This window comes from Vulpes lagopus, chromosome 2 (genome assembly GCF_018345385.1).
Source record: "Vulpes lagopus strain Blue_001 chromosome 2, ASM1834538v1, whole genome shotgun sequence".
NCBI classification, from domain to species: domain Eukaryota; kingdom Metazoa; phylum Chordata; class Mammalia; order Carnivora; family Canidae; genus Vulpes; species Vulpes lagopus.
The window spans coordinates 105,301,121-105,325,435 of record NC_054825.1 but is presented as its reverse complement, the minus strand read 5'-3'; the positions used below and the strand labels follow the sequence as shown (position 1 = coordinate 105,325,435).

At 49.2% G+C, this 24,315-nt stretch overlaps 2 protein-coding genes across 3 annotated transcripts in view; one reads left to right on the top strand and one right to left on the bottom strand.

Annotated features, from left to right (window-relative positions):
• EZR (ezrin) overlaps positions 1-19,172 on the top strand; it is a 51,087-nt gene extending 31,915 nt beyond the window's left edge. The window contains exons 5-14 of one of the 2 annotated variants that reach the window (XM_041740838.1): positions 253-527; positions 1,159-1,242; positions 2,145-2,291; positions 8,841-8,937; positions 14,051-14,214; positions 14,547-14,677; positions 15,340-15,500; positions 15,864-15,956; positions 17,499-17,750; positions 17,855-19,172. In XM_041740838.1, coding sequence (XP_041596772.1) covers positions 253-527; positions 1,159-1,242; positions 2,145-2,291; positions 8,841-8,937; positions 14,051-14,214; positions 14,547-14,677; positions 15,340-15,500; positions 15,864-15,956; positions 17,499-17,750; positions 17,855-18,019 — 1,569 coding nt within the window. In that variant the 3' untranslated portion in view covers positions 18,020-19,172. The remainder of the gene's footprint in view (positions 1-252; positions 528-1,158; positions 1,243-2,144; positions 2,292-8,840; positions 8,938-14,050; positions 14,215-14,546; positions 14,678-15,339; positions 15,501-15,863; positions 15,957-17,498; positions 17,751-17,854) is intronic. The other variant, XM_041740845.1, reaches the window with a different exon arrangement.
• A 341-nt stretch (positions 19,173-19,513) lies between these two features.
• SYTL3 (synaptotagmin like 3) overlaps positions 19,514-24,315 on the bottom strand; it is an 84,458-nt gene continuing 79,656 nt past the window's right edge. Inside the window, 4 exon segments of the mRNA XM_041740826.1 lie at positions 19,514-19,930; positions 21,052-21,257; positions 22,167-22,269; positions 23,294-23,399. Coding sequence (XP_041596760.1) covers positions 19,821-19,930; positions 21,052-21,257; positions 22,167-22,269; positions 23,294-23,399 — 525 coding nt within the window. The 3' untranslated portion in view covers positions 19,514-19,820.

Below are 24,315 nucleotides of genomic sequence, written 5' to 3'. Positions count from 1 at the left end.
AGAGGGTAGCAGCCAGCGCTAGTGGCTTGGTGGGGCTTTAACTGGCTGCTGCTAGGCTTCTGGCTACGTGTCAGGGTAATAGGACTTTAAGTGGCCTTTTTGGTCTTATGTCTAAAAGAAAACTTTCAGAGTAAATGTTATCTTCTGAAAACTGGCCTGCACGACCCTTTTGAGCCAATGATTAGGCACCATGTTTGGGAGGTAGGTGTTGTCCGTCAGGCTTGCGAAGGGCATTTGGTTTCTATTGTCCAGGTGTCAGCACAGGAAGTCAGAAAGGAGAATCCTCTCCAGTTTAAGTTCCGGGCGAAGTTCTACCCCGAAGATGTGTCTGAGGAGCTCATCCAGGACATCACGCAGAAGCTTTTCTTCCTCCAAGTGAAGGAGGGAATTCTCAGCGATGAGATTTACTGCCCTCCTGAGACGGCAGTGCTCCTGGGCTCATATGCAGTGCAGGCCAAGTTTGGAGACTATAATAAGGAAACACATAAGTCTGGGTACCTCAGCTCTGAGCGGCTGATCCCACAAAGGTGAGCAAGGGGTGGCCGGGCCCGGATGAGAGGAGTGGTTGCGTCCGTAAAGGGTGTGAGTGATATATGTTAGCAGAAGCAGTCAGTGAGCACAAGGGTTAAGCCCTTTGTGAGGCTGGGATTCAGCACTTCCTAATCTGTGTGTGTGCCAGCACTGCTCTGGCCTGCAGTGGAGACTCACCCACCATCACCTTCCCCTAGGTGCTGATCCACTTCTGTAGGCTCTGTGACAAATGTAGCAGGAGGGGGACCATTCTTCATGGAATGGAAAAGCGGCTGTATTATATACATAATCACACTTTTTAGCTTTCCCTAGGGTATAATGATTTGGCCCCATTAAATAAATCGTTATTCATTAATGGTCAAATAATTTACCTCTTTTGGAAGAAGGGTCCCTTTAAGATATAAAATACCTTTTTTAAATTTTTCCCGCAAGACTGGATTTGTCTCTTTCTAGATTCTAAACCTTTCAGGTTGTTAACTGTCTGAAATGCTACATATTAGGAAGTAGTAACACTTTTTGTGGTGGTTTTATTTGAAAGAACACTTAAGGTCTGCAGATGGGCAATGGCCCGCTGCTTCCTCTCATGGCTCTTTGTGGTGACCTCTGTCGTCTTCCTTTGCAATCCAGAGTCATGGACCAGCACAAGCTCACCAGGGACCAGTGGGAGGACCGGATCCAGGTGTGGCATGCGGAGCATCGCGGGATGCTCAAGTGAGTGCTGGGCAGCTCCTGCCTCTCAAACTTGTCTCCTTCTCATTGACTCCAGATAGGACCCTCGAGGTGATTAGTTTCAGGAGCTGTCTCATAGGCCTTCAGCCGCAGTGGGGCAGAGCAGTGAAAGGTAACATGCACGGGAGGTTTTTCTTACATAAAGGCAGGTGTTTATGCCTGGAGGTAAGAAGCAGTTTAGTTTAAGCCTCAGGCCCCAAAGCCTTCTCCCTTGTTTGTTTTAGAGGAGAGAAGGTCTTGTGTCTAAAACACTGTTTTTTAGTCAAGGGGGCAGAAGCATCGTTCAGCATGAGGAAAACTGATCCCAAGTGAGAAACCCTTGCTATTGATATTAAGCACAAAGGAGTCATGAAGGAGGAACATGATGTGACACGGGGCTGTTAGACGTAAGAAATGGCCAGATTCTCTATTGCCCTAAATTCTCATGTGTGGCATTAGCAGCAATTCTCTACGATCCCCCAGCCTCAAAGTTCATTTACAGATTGGGCCTCACAGACATTGTGTCCTGCAGCTTCGTCTGTCCTGAGCATCTTTTGTAGAGGGAAATCCCCCAGAGCCTAAATGGTGGCTCCTGGTAAAGCAGACAGTGGGAGTCCCTTGCAGCAGCATGTGGGCAAGACACAAATGGTGCCTACTAATAATAATTAGAAGGAAAATCTTCTGTGTCTGGAGAAACCAGCATGAGTCAGTTCAGTTCTTCCAGAATGTCTGAAGGACATCAGTGGTCAGTGTGCAGGACAGCTAGGGCACAGGCGTGAATGCAGCAGAGGGACAGCAGCAAAGCCACAGCCGTCAGCCTGTCCTGCCGGATGTGCCTGAGATTAACAATACTCGGTTCAGGACACAGCGTGCACTAATGACCATGCTCTTGTTCTCCCTGCTAGAGACAGCGCCATGTTGGAGTATCTGAAGATTGCTCAGGACCTGGAAATGTACGGAATCAACTATTTTGAGATAAAAAATAAGAAAGGAACAGACCTCTGGCTCGGGGTTGATGCCCTCGGACTAAACATTTATGAGAAAGACGATAAGTGAGTTGAACTTTGTAATTCTCCTCAGTTGGTGGGGTGCTGGGGTTGGAAACAGAAAAATGGCCACCATGCATGTGGTTTATTTTGAAGTATTTATCTAGTGGCTTACTGGCCCAGCATGCGAATATCCAAGGGCTTTTCAACTGTGATGTGGCCACATTGTGTCAGAGGTTGGCCTGAGGTGTGCACTGCTTCTCTCCTGTCGCCACAACCTGTCCACCAGCATGGCGCCTTTTTTGACCCATGACCACTCAGCCTGGAGCTGGAGGGCCTGCCCTGCCACCCACTGCCTGAGGGCCCAGCACACCTGCAGGGACCACCCAGGCAGCCCTCACTGTGCTGGTGGCTTAGAGGTTCTGCTCATCCAACCAAGGATAGTTACATTGCTATCAGAGGACCTTAAGATTCTGTAAACAGTGGCTTATGTACAGACAATTTAGCTAAATCCTCTGAACCTGCGAGAAGTATTTAATTGCCACATGTTTGTATGTGAGGGTTGAGTAAGGTCTGCAAGAGCAAGAGCAGTGGAGAGCAAGCCAGGCCTTGCTGGCTTCTCTTGCCCGTCCCTGTGGTTACAAACACTGCAAATGTGCCTATTTTCTGCTAGGCAGCTAGATACAGAGAAAGGATTGTTCTCCTTCAGTGAGGGCAGGCTTTTTCCATGGTGGTTCCCTGTGCCTTTGAGTAATGCCTCTCCCACATTTCCTCTCATTGAACATCCCCTCAGATGGTAATGCTCTCAGACCACCACCAGAACCCTTGCTCTGGCCTTTCTGAAGGGTGGGCCACTCCTTGGTGACAGATGATGTCACATAAAGACTCTGCCTTCAGTCTTAGCCATGTGTCTTCTTGCCAGAATTCAGGGTACAGATATCTTTCACTTGGGTGGGATGGGGCCCTGTGTCAGGCCTTCCTAGACCCTTCACCTAGTTCCAGAATTGGATGGAAGAAAATCACTCTCTGCTGGAAGTCATGGTTCCAGTTGGGAAAGACTGGTTACAGTACAGAGAATCATGGGAACTCCTCTGAGAACCTAGGAGTGAGTTATGGAGGACTCTTGCTTGGTTTGCTGCCTCCCCATGTGTGCTGGACCCAGTTGTAGACAAACATGAGTAGTCTTGGGAGACTCAAGAAACCAGTGTCTGGTCCTTCTGATGGCCCCGCAGTTGGAGGATGGTGGCTGGTCAGCAGGCGGTACCCATAGTGAGAATGCTGCAGTACCCTCGTGGGAAGAGATGTGGGAAACCACCTTTGTCTCTGAACTCATTTCTTGAATGACCAGATTTTGTAACAGCCATAGCCAGGGCTGTCCCAACAGGTTTTTCTAGCTGCAGGAAATAGCCATAGGCAGGAACTTGATGATGTCAGCTTATAACTACCTCTCCAGCCCACGTAAATTGCTAATTTTTTCCAAGTGCAAATTTGAGCAGTGTCATTCAGTCTCTTCCTGTTCTCCTCCCATTCCCCCCGTTTACCACTGAAACTGGTAGTCCTCTCAAAGGGGTCTTCTCCCCAAGAAAACAGTGGGGTGTTGGGCAATCCTCACTTCCTGCCTTCTCCTCCCTGCCCGTGAAGGCAGCCTCCTTTTCAGTTAGGAAGAAAGACCTAACCAGACATTTAATCAATAAGCAGGCCTAAGTTCTCCTTTTAAGCAAATATTGACAGCTTGGTTACCAGTGTGAACAGGAGGCTGACTCAAGCCTGAGGAATGCTGAGATGACTCTTAGCTGTGTTAAGTATTGGATCACTACCCTCAGCAGTAGAGCTAACAATGGACGATTTGGTGTTCGTGGAGCATTGCTCAAGTGAGAAATCAGATCTGTTGCGTATGTCAGTTGAGCGATAAAAGACTTAGTGCACCTGCAAATAAACAAATATACCTTTATTATTCTATTTTACAATTAAATATATCCTGGTTGGGAAATATCTCCTGAGGTCCCTTTTTACTGTATACATAATAACTAAGTTTGAGAGCATGTGGGCCTGAAAGCATTTGTCTTTTTCTTTCTATAAACCCATAGATGAGAGGAGGAAGTAATAGGCAGACCCCTTCCCTGAAAGACATAGTCAGCTTAGAAACAAAAAGTTGAGATAAGCTGTGTTAGGTGGCATCATCAGTCCAAAACCCAAACCTACAAAGACAAAACAGAAGCATGCGCCCCTGCTGCCAAGTTCTGCTGTCCTGTGAGAACACTCCTGCCGTCCTTGGGCCCACCCCTTCCACAGTCTTCCTGGTCCTCCCAGAGCAGGTACATCAGTGGGCCCTGTAAGGGAAAGAATGCTGGAGAGACTGCAGACAAGCTGGAGCCGAAACAAGGACCAGTGTCTCTTTCCTTTAAATTTCTCATGCAGAGTTGTAAATCACCTACTTTTGATTTATAGTTGTCTTATTAGCCTTACTACGTATGTAATAAGGCAGTTGTTACAGTGGTTATTATAGTACAGTGTATATATTAGCATAGTATGTGTATAGCATGTGTGTACTGTAATATATATAGTACAACATAGTGAACTATATGATATATAGTTATTAGATAATCTATACTTTAATATAATCTAATCATGTAAAATACTTTCCACTTTCTCAAGTTATGCTCCTAGGCAGAATGTTAATTTCACCCTCTTCTCGTACGCATGTGACATCTCTGCCATAGTGGCAGTGGGTTGGTTACCTATCTAAGAGAGGAGAGGAAAAGGTAGTTCTTTTAATTTGTGTGAATTTTCTTTTATCAACTATACCAAGATCACGGTTGTCAGCTCCTTCTCTCCTTTCTGGTCTTTGGTACCCTAACTTGAACATGGAACAGAATTTTCAAAAAAGCCTAGTCTCTTACAGAGACTGTTAACAGGGACTACAGTTATTTCACTGAAAGTAGCAATTTAAAAGTTCCCTCCAGACTGGCAGAGGAGAGTTTGGCTTCCATGTGCTTGGATGTGTGCAAGGGTGGGGAGAGGTGTGGTGCTGGTTATGCATGGCTGACAGCAGGCGCCCACTGGGGGTGCGCGGGCAGAGTCCCTTGACGTGCCTGCCCTGCAGAGGGGTGGGGGGCAGGCCTTGGATTGCCCCCAGCCAAGACTGAGTCGTCACTTTGCTTTCATTATAAAAATGGAGGCTAGCCTGCAGTGTGCTTCAGCCCATCCCACCACCCCAGACCTTTTCTAAACTTTTTAAATGAAAAATTTCAGACTACGAAATGGAGAGGATTTTTATCATCACTGCCCACATGCCTACAAAGATTCTATTCTTGGCATTTCACTACTTTTTTTGTCTTTGCCCAGCTGCATGCCACTACCCTCTGGCCCTCTCTTTTTCAGGCCTGTTTCACAAGCATCTGTGTACTGTCCCCAAAATGCATATTATTTACTAGAGCTCAATATATCTTTTGATGTAAAATTTAAGTACAGTGAAATGGACAATTCTTAAGTGACAGACACGTGCCTGTAAAATCTAAAATCCTGTCGAGATTGAGGAACATTATCATCAACCCCAGCATCATACTTTGAATTTAAATTTTTTTAGCCATTTATCCTTTCATTTTGAAACCATTTCAGACTTTAAAAATGTTCTAGAATGCCTAGATGTCCTTTGCCCAGCTTCCCCATGTGGTAGCATCTTAGAGAACCACAGTCCATGTATCAGTTGGGAAGGTAACATTAATACAACCCTCTTAACAATATACAGACCTGGGGCACCTTGGTGGTTCAGTGGTTGAGCGTCTGTCTTTGGCTCAGGTGGTGATCCTGGAGTCCTGGGATCAAGTTCTGAGTCGGGCTCTCCAAAGTGGGCCTGCTCCTCCCTCTACCTATGTCTCTGCCTCTCTATGTGTGTCCCTCATGAATAAATAATCCTAAAAAAATATCCAGACCCAGTTTCCATTTTAACTATTTGTCGCTGATGATCTTTTCCTGCCCCAGGATCCCGCCCAGACTCATACCTGGACTTAGACACCTCCTCCCCAGTCTGTCATGTACCTTGACCCTTTAGAAGGACATACCGGCCATTAACTCTCTAGGAGGTCCTTGAACTTGGTTGGATCTGTGTCATGTTTTCTCATGGTTAGATAGGAGTTTTGTGCTCGGGGCACGAATCCCATAGCAGTCTGCCATAGGCTCCTGGGGCCTCTCGTGAGGCAGCATGTTCTGTCAGAATATCTACTACTGCTGGTGGTGACTTTGGTTACTGGTCAAGGCACGATCTATGCCAGACTGCTCTGGAGTTACTATCCTTCCCATGTAGTCAATAAATCTATTTCAAGGAGACGCTCTGAAGCTGTGGAAATATTTCTATTTCTTCTACTTCATCTATTCTAGTATCCATTCAGGAGTTTTGCATGAAACAGTTGCTACTATGGTTTTTAAGAACCTGTTTTTTTTAAACTTTATTTCACACATACCCGTCTACTAAACACAGCCAGTTTCTCTTCATTTATTCAGTTATTTATATTAATATGGACTCATGGATATTTTATTCTATGGGTTATAATCTATTACTATTATTATTCTGTTGTTCAAATTGTTGAGATTTACCTTGTTGGATCCCTTTCAGGTTGGCTCCTGTGCCCTTTTCCTATGACCCCATTAGTTTTTGAGTGCTTCTTTACTTTCTGGTACCTGAAGATGTTTGAGGATCATCTTGCACTTTCCTTGCTCCAGCTCTGGAATCTGCGATTTCTCCAAAGAGTTCTGGACTTAAAAAAAAAAAAAAATGCGTGGCCTCATCTCTGATCCTGCATTCATGCTTCTGAATGGCTATAAGTTGCTATGAGTTTCCAGAGTCTTAAAAAGACAAACTTTACAGGCACTCCATGAAGCAGAGAGCTGGAGGCTATGGCGACAGGATGCCCAACCCTTGAAAGAAAGATGCCTGTCTAGCCTGAAGGTCCAGGTTTTCTAGGATCAGCAGTATTTTGAGAACCCCATATAAAGCAAGGAGCCCAAGACTAGATATTTGTCTCCTGGGCGTTTTGAGAGTTGGGAATCTGGCTGCAGTGGTGACCACACAGCTGAGAAATGAGCAGCAAAGTGCTCCTGTGTTAGGGAGACAGGTGCCCTGAAGCAGCAGATAGATGCCTACCTGCTGTCACTTTGATAGCCATCCCACATAAGGATGCAAGTTAAAGTCCATAATGGGACTAGGTGGTATCCTGAGTTCTTTCCAGTGCTCAGAGGCCTGCAAACATAATGACCTCATTGATAAGTAGCAAAGCAAGCTCCTTGCATGTTTGGCTATGAAGCATGTTGGCCAGATTTGTCTCAGCAGTCATTGGTGATCCTGTAGGACAGAGCTATAAAAGGTGTGTGCCAAAAAGGATTGAGATTTAAAACCACAGCCTGACCAGTGCCCTGACATCATTCCTCCGGGTGTGCCTAACCACTATGTCCCAGAAGAGCCATCTGTGGGTCTTGGGTGTCCTTTCTTAGCCTTCCAAAGCCACCCCACCAACTTGACCTGGCTTAGGTTGTCATAGCAAGACCTATGTTGCCCACCACTTTTAAATTAAATATGTTAGTAGCTCATCAAGGACACCGAACAGTTGTAAAATATATGCCACCCAATATCAGAGCACCTAAGTATAGTAAGCAGATCTAACAGATGTGAAAGGGAAATAGACCAGGAGAGATAAGAGGAGGGGACTTCATTACCCTTCTTCCAGCAGTGGGCAGACATCCCAACAGAAAATGAGCATGGCAGTGCTGGACTGGAACCACACCAGGGGAGTTTCTATCCCCATCAGTGAGCAGCTGCTCTGACCGTAGCATAGAAAATCTAAGACATGGTCTTTGCCATCAAAAAGCTTACCTGCCTGGTCTTCAAAGACCAGTTCACATAGTCACAAGAGCCCTCAGGTCGAGGGGCAAGGGTGTTAGAGGAGGTTGAGCTGTTCCGAAGGCTGCAGGCTCGTGGTGGGGAGGGAGGAGCACCTCAGGCAAAGTGGGCTTGGGGGAGCCTAGGTGTCCGTCAGGATGCTGAGGCTGCAGGCTCGTGGTGGGGAGGGAATGAGCACCTCAGGCAAGGTGGGCTTGGGGGAGCCTAGGTGTCCGTCTGGATGCGGAGGCTGGACTAGAAGGTCTTAGATGCTAAGTTGAGGCCCCTGTGTTCCAGCCTATGGAACCTGGTGTTAGCAGTTGGGAAAAGGAGAATAGATTGCCTACAAGGCAGAGAGACCAATGACTAGAAGTAGGGTTCAGGTTCTAGGGATAAGAACCCGCTGAGCCTATGGGAGATGGCATGTGAGCTGTCACAAGGTGCAGGAGTGTGCTGTGTCAGGCATTGGAGACTTTGAGATTACTGGCTGGGGTGGACCAGGCCCAGGGAGATGCCCACAGTCGAGAAGACTGATTTAACCCGGAGCTTGTTGAGGTTTCCTAGAGCTTGGTCCTGACCACACTCAGCACAGTTATATCATATGTCACAGTATATCATGTACTATGCTTCCTGGGTTAGCTTTATATTGTCTCAACTTGAGGTTAAAAAAAAATTAAGAATAGATTTGTGATGCAAGCATACGTCTAACTCTCCCCCTTCTTTTTTTTTTTTTAAACCCTCAGGTTGACCCCAAAGATTGGCTTTCCATGGAGTGAAATCAGGAACATCTCTTTCAATGACAAAAAGTTTGTCATTAAGCCCATCGACAAGAAGGCACCCGTAAGTTTCTGTGGATTCCAGGAAAGAATTGCAGTTTTTCATTCTTACAGCCAAACATGTCTTCAGGATAACAAATTTCTCTCTAAGATAAGCACTTCCGGGATCCCTGGTTGGCACAGCAGTTTGGCGCCTGCCTTTGGCCCAGGGCGCGATCCTGGAGACCCGGGATCGAATCCCACGTCGGGCTCCCGGTGCATGGAGCCTGCTTCTCCCTCTGCCTGTGTCTCTGCCTCTCTTTCTATCTCTCTGTGACTATCATAAATAAATAAAAATTAAAAAAAATTTTTTTTAAGATAAGCACTAACATGGGAGGAGTTGGGGTGGGGAACCTGCTAGCAGGTTATGTTGAAGGTCAAGGACCCCTTGGGCTGTGTGATTGAGCCTTGAAGTAGAGATACACGGGAACCCATGTGTCCTCAACAGCTAGCTGTGTCCCTTGGCTTTCAAGTGGTCTCCCTTCCTTGGGAAGAGAAGGGCAGTTCTGAGTCACTGACCTTTGCCAAATGATGAGCATCTCACAAAATGTTGCATTTTGGGGCTTGTGAAATGTTCCTGTTCCTGTGGAAAACCATCCTACCTCAGAGGGTGTTCCCGGGGTGTGGGAACCCACCCTGTACCTCCCTGAACACCAGCTGTGGCACAGACAGGATTGCTACAAGCCTCGGGCCAGCATTGACTTTCAGAATGGTCTCTGCAGCTTACCTGAGTTAGGAAAAGTCAGACCTGTGTCCAGGCATCACTGGTCCCCAGGGTCCCTCACTGCCTCACCTTTTCCTATGTTAATGGGCATCTCTGCTTTTTTCTGACCCCCTTCTGGGCCCTCTGGCACTCTTTCCGCTGATGCTTTCTCGTTGGTACTAATGAGGAAAGTGACTTCTCATAAAGATGAGGCTGGTGGGGCAGTCCTCTAGGGAGGAGGACTTCGCTAGGAAAGGGACTTCAATTTCTGGAGTTTGAAGAATATTGACTGTGAACTAGGAACTGCAAAGACTGATGTGTTACAGAAATTCATTTCTGTTCTATTGCTGATTCAGCTAACATTTAAATTTTCAACTGTTTGCTCAGAAAATGAGACATATGTACAAACATACTGTAGTGTGATGAAATGGGTGAGGATTTTGTTTTCTAATCAGAAATCTGATTTTTTAAAAAAATTCTTTTTCCTTAGAGCCTGCTCTGGTTTTCACCAGAATTATAGATTGGAAGGAACTTTGTGTCTTGGTTACGGTGTAGGGCTTAGACCAGCATAGGCTGTAGTCCAGCCCGGGCCTGAGCCTTCTGGGACTGGGGCCCCCACAGGGCGGTGGGTAACCCACGTGGAAGAGCAAGTGGCATTATTATCCAGCGGCTCCTCCCCACAGATCGGTTAGTTCAGCATAAGTGAAAATCAGAGGTCTTAACACTCATCTCAAGATTATTTTCTCCTTTATTGAAATCGTTTCCTGCTGTTTGTAAATTCTTGACTCCTACTCCGTGGGTAGTTGCCCAGTTATTTACAATTAAAGCAGCATTTAGTACAGACTCTCAAGCTCCATGGAAACAGACCACATTAACAGTCAGCCCCACAGCCCGGGGGTCACAGTGTGCCCATGTTAACGTGGGCTGTGAGATGAGGGCAGTCAGGAGAGCAAGATTCTGAAGGCCTTGGCTAGGCTGTCATCTCCTCATAGGGTGGTGCTGAGTTTTCAGAACTGGCTTTAGACCTGTGACTGTCATAATCAGCAAGGCTGGATTGGACTGGACTATTGAAGGATTAGGTTGTGTGTGTTGGCATAAATTTAGCTTTTGAAAAGCTGCAGAATATTTCTTAATCTTAAAATTCTAAGCAAAAGCAATTGTAGTGCTTCTGGGTGAATTAGTTGAGCATACATTTATTATATACTAGTTTTACATGGAACCACAGATTAAAGAGAAAATCAGAAGAGAGAAGCATTTGTTACATACTGTGAGTCAGGCTCTTTCCTAGGACTATGTACACAGTGTGAACACTCGGTACACCTGTAGTTAGTAACAGGTCAGGATGAAGAGATGAGAGGTGGGGCCACTGTGGCCAGTTCAGATGGTTGGAACGAGAAGGCCTAACCAAGGAGGCAGAGGTTGTCAGACTCCTGTGATGGCTGTGGGGGTTTCACAGGAGGAGCTGGTTGGAGGGAGGGAGTTCCTGCTCCCCTGTGCGCCTCGCCAGCCTTGCTCTGCTCCTTCCTTCCTCTACGGCATTGCCCAGCTTTAGGCTTTGCTCTTGGGGCAACAGAAAATCACATTTCCAAGTTTAAACTTTCCTCAGAAGATACACAAGGAAACTCCAGAGGTCCAAGTTGGCTCACTAGTGAGGCAGGCTTGGGGAGGGCACCCCTGACCCTGGGTAGTTTCCATGGCAAGCTCACAAATGAACCATTGTCCTGTCATGTTCTCGATGACCAGGCATTTCCCATGTAAAAGCCAGCTTCTCCTCCTGCCAGCTTGGATACTGTGGGGATGGGACCTGTAACACCGGGAATGCTCAAAGGCTGCTCAAAGGCTGCCGCACAGTCCTGTGTGGGGTTAAAACCAGCTCCTTCAGAAAAGAGCCTTTTGTTCCTATGGCCTCGTGGAAGAGAGAAAAGGCCCTTGGGCAACTAGCTACCTGTTGAACGGCTTATGAAAACTATTTCCCTGGGAGCAGCTTTGCCCTCAGCTGTGGGGAGCCCTGGGGTGGGGCCTGGTGGGGGCCGTCCTAGAGTCTCTTGAGGCCCCTTGTTTGACAACTTCATGGCTGCTTTTAGATCTCCTTTTCTCTTGTATTAGGGACTTGGGTTCATTTCCTTGAGCTTTAGAGTTTCAGTTTTTAGGAAGTCTGTTCTCTGCCAGAGTTTAGAAAGCCTGCCCCAGATCTCATTGCTGTTGTGGTTTTGCATTAGGAAGCATGGGCTAGGTCCTTGCATTTGGAAATCCTTGAATAAATATTGGTTTCAGTTTTTCTTTTTAAGTTGCAGTCAGTACAGGAAATTTCCTCTGCTCCTGCCTCTTCCTCTTCTGTCCCCAGCTTGGGACAGGGCTTGTCTTGGGACCACTGGCTGCAGTGGTGTCACTTGCAGTTTCTGCCCTTTGATATTTCTTAAACTGACCTTGTTCTAAGGAGAAGTTGGTGCTCAACAGAGTTCCTTTGCAATGCTTAGGAACCACAGTCAACACCTACTTGGGTAGCATGCCTGTGTGGCCATAACAATTGTTTTTTCTCTTGTGTAATAGAGATGGTGTTTCTCCCAGCTCCGCAGACACTCCCTGGGAAACCCGATGACTTAATAAGTGTGCGAAAGCTCCACCCAGGAATTCCGTGGGCTTTGGGTTCGACAGTGCTGTCTTTCCAGCATTTCTGGAACTGATGAAAATACTGAGAAGCTACATAGGGCTTTCTGGGGCGTGTCGATTAGCTCACTGGCATGTCCTTCTTGTTTCAGAAGTCACTAAAGAACACATCACACTGTTTCTTTGTTTGAGCCATCCTCCCCCTGTGACAGAGGTCAGAATCTAAATGCTAGAAGTCTCAAGTTGGGAAGGGAAAGGGGAAAAAAGAAGAGGAAGCAGACTGGTATGGGTTTTTTTTTTTTAAGATTTTATTTATTTATTCAAGAGAGAGAGAGGGAGAGGGAGAAGGGCCCCATACTGGGAGCACGACAGAGAGAGAGAGAGAGGGGAGGGAGAAGCAGGCCCCATGCAGGGAGCCCTATGTGGGACTTGATCCCGGGTCTCCAGGATCAGGCCCCGGGCTGAAGGTGGCGCTAAACCACCCGGGCTGGGCTGCCCGCAGACTGGTGTTTTAAAATAACAAAAGTTTCTAAGCCCTCTCTCCCCACCCATTCCCTACATTAATGGCAGCAGTAGCAAGAGCTAGGAGGCAAGGTTGTGTGTCGTCCTTGCCCCACACTACAGACTTCTGCACTCCTAGTCATCATGTTTTTGGGTGCCTTCGTCTCTTCTGTTCCAGAAAGCTCTTAAACTAGCAGTTTCATAAAACAGCCAGCAATCCATGAGTGAGTCTCTGTGTTCCAGGCAACTCCTGTCCTGACAGACAGTATCTGAGTTAATCCTCTCAACAGTCCTGTTAGATTACTGTTCTCCCCACTTTGCAGCTTACGGTGTTCAGACTCAGGAAGTGACTCACTCAAGGTCACAGGCTCAGACATGGCAGTGCTGTGTAATCTCTAGCACACAGTAAATATAGGGTATTAGTTGGGTCCCAGGGATACAGACTAACAAACGCAGCCTTGCTGTCAAGATTGCTGCCCATTCAGTGGAAGATAGAGACCAAAACAAGTCAAGGAAAGTGCTGGCACCCCCATCGAGTGCAGGGGGCATAGGAGGTGTGCCAGTTACCCACGGGAGAAGGAGAGGTCATGAAGACAGGAGACTGCCTTAATGCTGCCTTCTGAAGTGCCGGGGTCCTTGGGTCTGTGAGGTTGGACATGACATCCCAAGTAGCAGGTCTGCTTTAAGCAAATAGGTTTGCGGGCATAAAGTGCAATTTAGGTGAACAAGGGGTAGGCTGGGGCTGCCAGGCCAGAAGCTCTGGATGCACACGTGCCTGGCCATGGTGTTTGTACCTGGTCCTGGAGCTAAACAGGCTGGTGTCAGGCGTCCAGTAGTGACTCAGTAGATGCACTAGTAGCCGTGTGGGAGGCAAAGTTTGAGGTAGAGGAGACCAGAGCTCAAATAGAAGTTGCTGCACCCCAGGCAAGACCAGGGGGCAGTGGTTCTAGGGCTGGGTGGGGCCGGAGGGCACCAGCTTGAAGACCAGGCAATCTCTGGGCCTCAGTACTGGGGGTTTCTCAAGGCTGCAAGACCTCTTGACCTGGAGAGGCTTTGCAGTCCAGCCAGAGGTTCCTGTGCCCGTGTGCATGCACACCCACAAAGACATGCAGTTGCTCTGTCCCAGGGAATCCAAATCCCATGGCAGCAGGAACTTTCTGACTGGTCACCTGGAGTGCATGACTTCTCGAGGTCTCTTTCTGACCCCATACTGTTTCGTTTGTTCTTTTGGAGAAGGTTGTCTAGAGTTTTGTGAAGTTGGTTTGGAAGAAGAAAGCCAAAGGAAGGAGTTCCTCCTCCTTATAGTCCATCCTGTTCTATTCTGTAGGACTTCGTGTTCTATGCCCCCCGCCTTCGAATTAACAAGCGGATCCTGCAGCTCTGCATGGGGAATCACGAGCTGTACATGCGCCGCAGGAAGCCCGACACCATTGAGGTACAGCAGATGAAGGCCCAGGCCCGAGAGGAGAAGCACCAGAAGCAGCTGGAGCGGTGAGCAGGGTGGAGGCCAGCAGGACTGGGTGGTGTTCTCCCAGAACGGGCAGCCTCATAGGGCCCGCACTGTTCCCCAGGGGAGGAGCCAGGGTGACATCACCTAGCAAACACAACGGAGCTTCGGGGGGTGATGGCCTTTGGAAGTTACCACGTGGGTCCCAAGGATCAGCCCGGGAGGGATGTGCTCAGTGTTGACGCTGCCGCCTCCTAAGTCGGTACCATCCAGAGGATGGGCCTGGGGCCTGGACTGGGCACTGGTGATGTGTGTTAACATGGCAAGTGCCTGCCAGCACCTAGACATTGCTGTGTTGTCCCTCACCCTGTAACAGGCAGCAGCTGGAAACTGAGAAAAAGAGGCGAGAAACCGTCGAGAGAGAGAAGGAGCAGATGATGCGGGAGAAGGAGGAGCTGATGCTCAGGCTGCAGGACTATGAGGAGAAAACCAAGAAAGCAGAGAAAGGTGGGTTTGTGCCCAGTGGTTGTGTTCGCAGGGGTGCATTCCACAGCAAGGGGCAGATGGACCGTCAGCTTGCCCACAGCCAGGAACTTTGCAGGTTAAAACAAGACCCACAGCAGAGACTCGTGGCTGAGAGAACATGATGATGGGTCTTTGTCTTAAAGATAATCCTGTACTTTTGATGATGGGTCTTTGTCTTAAAGATAATCCTGTACTTTTGATGCTGTGCTGCTTTTATGCACATTATCTTTTTTTTATTTTCCCTTATTCCTTTGAGGCTAATACTGAGTCCTCCCCATTTTCCTGATGACAATGTTAAGGGCTAGCAGGTAAAGTAATTTGCCCCAGGTCACGTGGCTAGTGAGTGCCCAAACCATGGTACATTGCCCTATCTTACAAACCAAAAACTTGGCGAGTGGTGCAGTTTCTGCGTGTCCGCCAACACCAAGCAAGGGATCGACGAGTTCAAGGCCCTGTAAGGCTGGGGCGTTGCTGTCAGGCTCTGGAGCCAGTGTGGGTAGTTGTGTAAATCTAGGGGACCTCCTCTCCTCCCCATCGTGTTTCCAGGTCCTTTAACAAGACCGTAGTTGTTTCATTGGGAATGTTCTGGCACTGGGATCAATGGGTTCTTCCATGGTTTCTTTTTCCCCTTGTGTTCTCTCCAGAACTGTCAGACCAGATTCAGAGAGCCCTGCAGCTGGAGGAGGAGAGGAAGCGTGCCCAGGAGGAGGCAGAGCGTCTGGAGGCTGACCGTGTGGCCGCCCTGCGGGCCAAGGAGGAGCTGGAGAGGCAGGCAGCAGATCAGATAAAGAGCCAGGAGCAGCTGGTAGGAGCTCCCTGAGTTTCATGATGCTGAATTATGGAGAGGCTGCCTCTCGGGATGCAGAAGTGACACCTGCCTTATGATTGTGTCTGGGGCTGTAAAACGATCTGCTTGAGAGAGTAAAGCCTGGTGGGAGGGGCTGTGCCGCTGTTTGGGCCTCCGTGGCCCTGTTGCAGGCGTCTGGGGAGCTGGACGTGGTGGTCTGGGTGAGGCATGGCCTTGAGGACACGGTGGGCAGCAGGGGGCACTGCCGGCTGGGGAGGAGGGGGGGAACGAGGCCAGTCACCAAACTGTGTGGCTGTCCATTTGCAAAAGGGCTCTCCCAAAAGGCCCCAGAAATAATTTGAGCTTCGTGTCCTTCACTAGGCCGCAGAACTAGCAGAGTACACAGCCAAGATCGCCCTCTTGGAGGAGGCGCGGCGGCGCAAGGAGGACGAGGTCGAGGAGTGGCAGCACCGGGTGAGTCTGCAGGCCAGAGTCCTTGTGGGGGCACGCGGCCAGAAGGCGGCCAGGGCCAGGCTGTTGGGTGGCGTAGCGAGCCTTGGGATGTTTTGCGATGCTTTACCAGTCCCAGTCAGGCTTCTTAGGCCAGAATCCCCATAGGAATGGGCTTGCTCTGTGCGCTGGGGAGGCCGCTGTTGGATTAGCACGGAACAAGGAGCCTCTTGTTCCACCCCTCTGCTCTGGCCATCTCAAACTGTTCAGCCCCATCAGGCAGCCCCCATCAGGACTAGCTCTAAATCTGGTCATGTGGGTGCCCCTAGCAACAAGCCACAGGGCCTGAAACTAGACCTCCTGCCTCTCCTGACCACTGGTGCATACACCATGTCACCATGGAAAGATTTGGACTTGGAGGTCCCAAAACAGGGCAAGGGTCGCAGCTCTGCCCTTACGCAGTGTGTGATGGGGCACGTGGCCTGACCTCTCCACGCCTCCGTTTCCCTACTGCAGATAGGGAGTAATAGCCAGCCTGTAAGGTTGCTCCGAGGACCACCCCGCAGAGAGGTTTATTAAATTGCAGCTGTAATAGGAAGAACCACATTCCACTGCAGTGTCCAGAGAGCCTGCCTCTCCAGCTGAGCCCCCCATGCCTGCCAGGAAAAATGGTCCCCTGGGGAGCTTTGGATATATTCAGTGTAGACATCTACCAAGCTGTGGCAGCCGCCTGCCCCACCCCACTGTCCTTACCTGTGCTTCCCCATCTGTAGTGGCTCCTTCTGGGGACACCTGGTTCCTCCCTCACATCTCCTCTTAAGCTCCATCCCCCCACCCCACCCCCATGCAAGTTGGATCCTTAGGTTTTCAGAGAAAGTGTTCATTATAAAGTATGGAGTGAGAAAAAGCTGGTTGCAGAAGAGGTTCAAACTACTCACCTCCAGGGATGGAGTGGTAATGAGGTGGGCATGATTGGGGATGTGTACCTAGGAGAGGTTACTGGAAGATTTAGGGGTAACAGCAGGTAGGAGGGTGCTTGAGCACAGTGCCCACAGGCAGTGAGGAGCGTCATAAATAGTGGCCACACAAGGGAAGAGGATAAAACTGCACTCTGCAATGTGATGGTGGCATTTTCTAGTGGCTGGAAGATTTTGGTTTGTTTCAAAATTAATACAATGAATATATATTAGAATTTGAGACAGAAAGAAAGAAATTCTGGTTCTTAAAAAAAAAAAAGTCAAGCCTGGCATGAGTTTTTCTCTTGGTGCCATGGGCACGATTGAGAACCACTCCCAAGATCCAGAGCCCCAGACTTGGAAGAGGCTGGGCAGGCCCTGCACGGGGATGCTTGTCCCCAACCATGCTCTCCCCCGTCTTCCGTCCCCACCACTGGCCTCCGCTCTGGGCTGTTTGGACCCTAGCACCCAGCCCACCAGGGGAGGTGAGAGGAGTGGTGAGAGAAGGTGCAGAAGCCTTCATTTACAGAAAAGGGGATTCTTCCAAAAACGGTTTATGCGCTCTGCTCTGTGTGACAAGTTGTCACCTCTGTACTGGTTGCTTTCCAAGGCCAAGGAAGCCCAGGATGACCTGGTAAAAACCAAGGAGGAGCTGCACCTGGTGATGACTGCCCCTCCACCCCCACCGCCCCCGGTCTATGAGCCAGTGAGCTACCACGTGCAGGACAACCTACAGGAGGAGGGCACAGAGTACACGGGCTACAGCGCTGAGCTGTCCAGCGAGGGCATCCTGGATGACCGCAACGAGGAGAAGCGGATCACCGAGGCTGAGAAGAATGAGCGGGTGCAGCGGCAGCTGATGGTGAGGGGGCAGTGGGGGTGTAGACAGGGTGGGGTGGGGGAAACCATTTACCCCAGCTCCCGCTGCTCCTGGGTCCCCCTGAACTGTGCCACCTCCGCTTGCAGACCCTGACCAGTGAGCTGTCCCAGGCCAGAGATGAGAACAAGAGGACCCACAATGACATCATCCACAATGAGAATATGAGGCAAGGTCGGGACAAGTACAAGACGCTGCGGCAGATCCGTCAGGGCAACACCAAGCAGCGGATCGACGAGTTCGAGGCCCTGTAAGGCCAGGGTGCAGGGGCTCGCTGTCAGGCTCTGGAGCCGGTGTGGGTAGTTTTGTAAATCTAGGGAACCCCCCCTCCTCCCCTGTCATGTTCCAGGTCCTTTAACAAGACAGTAGTTGTTTCAGTGGGAATGTTCTGGCGCTGGGATCAATGGGCACTTCATGGTTTCTTTTTCCCAATTGTATCATAGTGCCAAACAGGCCTGATTTTATTATCACTTGTCAATCACTTCCTGTTCTGTGCTTGCAGCAGGACGGACCGAAGTAGGGAAGATGCTGTCAAGTCTGAGTTAACAAACCCCATGCTGACATGTGTGATGCGAGATATGCAGTGTGTTTAAACCACACCGTGGTTTAGACTCCGTGCCATACTTCTTTGTTTGGAATTAGCTCAAATTGATTTTTTTGATTTCTAGGAAGAATTCCTTTGTATATTTGTTTTTTGAGAAGTGAAAGTTTTGAAAACAGACTCTAAAGCACTCACACCTCACACACATGCACACGCGGTGATTTTTCTTGTGTTCCTTTGTACACGGAGGACACTCCAGCCTTGGACAAACTTGTTGGCTTTTTGGGTTTTTTGTTCATTTGCTTAACAGAGGGCTACATTGTTGGACTCACACCTAATTAATGATCAGCTGTAGAGAATAGTATTTATATATGTGACAATATGGGTTTGTAACATTAGTTTAAAAAAGGGAAAGTTTCATTCTGTATATTTTGTTACCTTTTACAGAATAAAAGAATTACATATTAAAAACCATGTAACCATGGCACTTGATCTGATGTGACCTGAAGTGGTAATGAGGGGGATTAACTGCTGTAATCACATCTGTAAAAATGACTTGTCTTTGAGTATTCTGTGTGCATGTAATTGTGCACATTTCAGTTTCCTATCTGAGCTTATTTGCAAAATATACACATGCTGTGTGGATAATTCAGACTCCAGCTATGAAGGGACTCTTCCAACCTGGTCTTGTCTCCACAAGAAGAACCCATTCTGACCTAGCCAGTTGTCTCCCTCATCCCTGCGAACCTGCTGAAATGTCAGCTCTCACTCACTCGGCTCACTTCATGCTCGGCTGTGTCCTCTTCCTTTTTGGGTAAGAGCTGTGTTCAGATGAACATTTGAGAAATAAAAGATGTGCAAGGCAAGAGGTGGCAGTGGGTGTGTCCTTGCGTATTGGGGCGGGAGGGCCCCTCCTCTCTCTCTATACAGCCCGGGGGTGGGGAGGGCAGTGCTCCGTGGGATCCTGGGTGCTGACCAACCCAAAATGGGAGTCCCTCCAGCAAGCAGAACAAGAGGGACCGAATACCTACCAGTAGTTATTCAAATGCATAGAACAAGGCCATAATTTTCACTATTTGGTAAGCACAGGAGGACAGAGGTAACAAACCTTTATTCAAAGCACAGAAACCAGACAGTCTTATTTTTTTTTTTTTTTAATTTTTATTTATTTATGATAGAGAGAGAGAGAGGGGGGCAGAGACACAGGCAGAGGGAGAAGGCAGGCTCCATGCACCGGGAGCCCGATGTGGGATTCGATCCGGGGTCTCCAGGATCGCGCCCTGGGCCAAAGGCAGGCGCCAAACCGCTGCGCCACCCAGGGATCCCCCCAGACAGTCTTATTTATGTAACATCAGCAAGTGCTGTGTTGAACATAAATACAGACAGGGCTATGGAAGAGGGTCAGAGCCAGAGCTGCAGACAGTGAGTGTCCATGCTCCACAGGGCCTGTGCCAGCCATGTGTCCACGCCCATGCCTTCAGCCAACCTTCCTGCTGCAGACTGGAACTCTGGCTTCAGTGCAGGACGAGTGTCATGTCTGTCCACAGATTGGGGCTAGAAAGAACTTTCTGCCACTGGAGCTCGGACTGTGAGCATATGTCCCTGCCACCAGCTACGTTTTCCTCTGTGATGGGAGTGAAGTGACAAATTAGTGTGATGTGCGGGCCACCTTACCCACCGTCTTCTTTTTAAAATGACCAACTGTTTAAAAGTGTTTTTAACCTCAACTTACGACTATTCGAAAATGCCAACCACTGATGAGGATGAGCAAGACCTTCCACCCCAACGCCATGCTCAGAACAGTACACAGCAGGCATTCATTCCTAAATACTGTGTAGCCTCAAGAGTCCAAAGCTGCTGCCTTTCATATAGTTTGAAAGGAGAAGACCTATTTTGTGGGTTGGCTCTTAAAGGGGACTGGATGATCTTAACACATTACAGTGGCTATGGATTGGTGGGGTGGTAAGAGACCTGGGGCCAGGTTTGCAGACAAATCCATTATAGAAAGGGGGGTTGTGTTGTGCCTTGGACAGTATTTCTTCTATTTGAGAATGAAGGGAGGGCAGAGGGAGAGGGCAACAAGCAGACTCCCTGCTGAGCAGAGAGCCTGACCTCATGACCTGAGCTGAAATCAAGAGTTGGACGCTCAAGCACATGAGTCCTCCCAGGTGCCCCTGGACATTGTTCTCACAGAGGTTCTCACAGTTGGAGGTCCTGGAGATGTGTGTGGGTCTTTCTGGTTAGCACAGTGTTTGAGGGGCACCCCTAGTGGGCAGGCCCTCCCCACAGAAGGCTGTCCCCCCCACACAAGGCCAGCAGCACCCAGTTGAGCAGTGCTGAAAAGGCAGTGTCCCTCTGTCCCACTCTTACTGAAATACTTCCTGAATTGCCATGTGTTTGGATTAAGAAGCTATTTTCCTTTAAGAAATTAATCCTTTTATGATTGACACCAGAAACAAAAGCAAATACTGTACCTGGCCCATTCTGAGGCCTGTAGTTTTTGTTTCTTTAGCAGATCTAAATCTGATCTAAATTGTTTAAATACTTGGCCGTATTACTGCTCAATTGTAGAGCAAGAGCTAGATGTGGCAATCTCCATTTACGGCAAGTTAGGCCATTTCCACGCCAGTTAAATCACCAGCCGTCACGGAAGCCTTATTAAGTCCTTTCTGTGTCCACCACCACGAAAGATACTCGTGAAGTATAAACCATGCTACAAGGGCCCACGAAGTATCTCAGACTTACTAGAACCCAGCCTGGCTTCCCCCAGCAGGCGGTCGCTCACACCAAAGATGGCCTGGTCCCAGACGGTTAATTCCAGGCTTGACTGTCTCAGCTGGGAAGGGCTCACACCATTGAACACGAAGGAGTGCTGCCACCGGGGACAAGCCTGCTTCTTCGCCACTGGGGACTTTAGCTTCAGTCTGTGTTGGTCTGGCAGAGTGAGACAGCTGCAGGAGGGAGACAGACCACAGTCTTCGAGTGCCCAGCCCGGCACCCTCCCCTGGCGGCGCTTGCCATGGGTGAGACCCAGGGCTACATTCAAAAGAAAAATCCCAAGCCAGGAGGGAGAATGCAAATCGCCAGATTGGCCATGTGACCTCTCACAAGGATGTTTCAGATTTAGGGCTAAATTCTGCCCCAGATGTTAAGGGTCATTTGGGATTCTAGATCATGGTGGTCTGGACAATGTTCTTGTCTTAATCCCCCTCCTTGGGATGCCGACCACCAGGCAACGCATAGCTTACACCTGCTACCCAGGGGACCAGGATTCTGAACACACATCTCTCATTTTAACTCTGTTCTCAGGAAATAAATTCAGAAGGGCCACAGGACTTGCCCAAGGCCCTCTGATAAGTGGCGGCATGAGGACAGGAACTCAGAGCTTGGCATAGTAAGCCATCATTTCCCATTATGTCACTGACGGAGGACACGGTAATTCTGTGTAATAATTAATGATACTTGCTTTACGTCTGGAGATGAACACACATGTAGCCAATAAGAATGGAATAAGTGGAGTCCGTCTTCCTGTTAATCCAGGAGGAGATGCTAAGGCAAGGGCATATGTACCAACCACGCTGCTCTGTCTGAGCTCTGAGTCAGAAAATGCTGATGTAATAACAAGGACTGATAAGATCTGGGTTTCGGGTTAAAATGCAATGTTCCAAATCTAGCCTTGGCAGGTCCAACTCCCATGAATTCTTGAAAATTGGAGTCTTTAACCCATTATGTGGGATTTTCACAGGAAAGCTAAAATACAAGTTTGAAATGGCTTATGCTCGCTATACTTTATATAGAAAGTGGAATGCTGCTTATATATACAGTTTATTAGTAAATAGTTGATTGAATAGAATACTTACCCCTTAACAAAGGAGTTGAGGGTACCATCTGACCGCACAGGCAAATTCTTGGCTCCCAACACGACCAAACAAAGCTGACCGTTGGGGGATGGCCAATCTGTCCCTGGAAGGAAGGCTGGCATTTGCTGTGAGCTCTACATCTGCACATGGCATGCATGCAATGCCACCACCCTGAAAGTGAGAGCTCAGAGAGGGTGTGGTACAGCTCTGAGCTGTAGGACAGAGGAAGAGGAATGTATCCGCTGTGGGGAGGCTCTGCTGGCCCTGCTCACGTGCTGTCCCACAACAAGGCCAGTGTGGTGACAGAATGGAGGGGTCACTAGAATCCTGGGAAGCTGCAGAGATAATAAGGGATCCAAGGAGAGGAAGGATAGAGGTTCTAGTCTAGTGCAGGGATGGTTTTTGGCAAAGTAGGGGCCCCAAGACCTCTGTATTAGGGGGTGGCAGTGACCACAGAGGCTGCTGGCCCGCTGGTGGCCCTGTGAGCTCTGGCAGCAAACTTTTCCTTTTCCAAGCAAACAAGAGATCACTAAACACATCATGGAATTGTGTGTGCTTTCTTCACCTTCATCTCCTCCATACACTGCACTGTATTTAACCTTATGAAATGTTCCATAGAGTCGCTGAGAGCCTGTCCTTGATCCCTTCTCTTGCTGGGCAACAGCTCATGTAACCTGGGATCAAAGATGCACTCACTCAGAGCCCTGCAGGCCCCAGGGCTATGAGGTGCACTCTTGAGCCACACTCCCAACTAACACTGGTGGCCATGGGAGCACCCTCTTCCAGAGGGGTGGCAGCGGAAGGGTTTGCTCCAGAGAGGCAGTCCAAGCTGCGCCCCCCTCCCTCCCCCCACCCACCCAGGAGGAAAGCCCCAGAACTGGTGTCCTAAGAGCCCTGCAAAGTGGGCACCAAAGGCCTGGCCTGCTTGGGTCCCTCATATCCCTTAAAGACCATCTGTTCTACGAACCCACTGTCCAGGCTGAGTGTCAACAGATCTTGGAAAGTTGCTGGAGTGTTGCAGCATTAGTGGGTTGCAGAAAGGGAATGCTCAGCCCACCTGCTGCTCCAGGCTTTGGAGACAGTGACATAATAACAGATGCACATTCTCAGGACTGGAGGCCACCTACCTTCTAGGGCCTCCGGGAACTTTCTGGGCCCTGCAGGGAAGACCAGTTTGGCCCGGACTGCTAGTTCTCCATTATTCGGAAGAATGCCGTCATCAACTTTCTCTGCCTGGGGGCAAGAGACAGAACTCAAGAGGCAAGATTCCTCAGCCTCCAGTACCTTCTGGGCTCCTCTGATTGCCCCATTCCCCAACCCAACCCACCCATTCACCCTTGCAAAGCCTCTGCAGGCTGGGGAGTAGCCTGGGGTGGAGTGGACATGCCCATGGCAGGACTGGCCTGTCTTCCATTTGTGGTGACTCCATTCCCACCCCAGCCGCCCACTCGGCTGCTTGGGCCAGTGGGGGGGCTCAAAGGCCCTGGCACATTCCCATAGGATGGTCCTAAGAAAACCTGCACACAGCCTGAGTCTGAAGAAAGTAAAATAAAATTGAGCCCCTCCAGGTCAGTGGACTCAGCAAGAAGTCCCAGAAGAGGGTGCGGCTGGCCCCTGTCTACACCATCGTGTCTCTTGGTCTCCCTGCTGCCTCCCAGGAAGGAGGCTGGCACTCAGAGGAGATAAAGCTGCCTCTACCCTCAGCTTCTGGAAAACCTGTGCTAACCCCCTGGGTCCCTCCTGTCACCCAAAGGGCAGGCCTGTAAGCAGGAGGCTCCCATCCAGGGGTTGGTGGGAGGGGTGGTCACTGTCTACTAGCTGGTGTTAGGAAGACATCTTTTTTTTTTTTTAATTTTTTTTTAATTATTTATCTATGATAGTCATACAGAGAGAGAGAGAGAGGCAGAGACACAGGCAGAGGGAGAAGCAGGCTCCATGCACCGGGAGCCCGACGTAGGATTCGATCCCGGGTCTCCAGGATCGCGCACTGGGCCAAAGGCAGGCGCCAAACCGCTGCGCCACCCAGGGATCCCCAGGAAGACATCTTATAGCCTGGCACCTCTGCTCCTCTTCCTCTTGCCACCAGCCTTGGCGGCAGCTAGTCTTAAGCTAAGCAGGGGGTCCTACAGGGAGAAGATGGGCAGGGCAC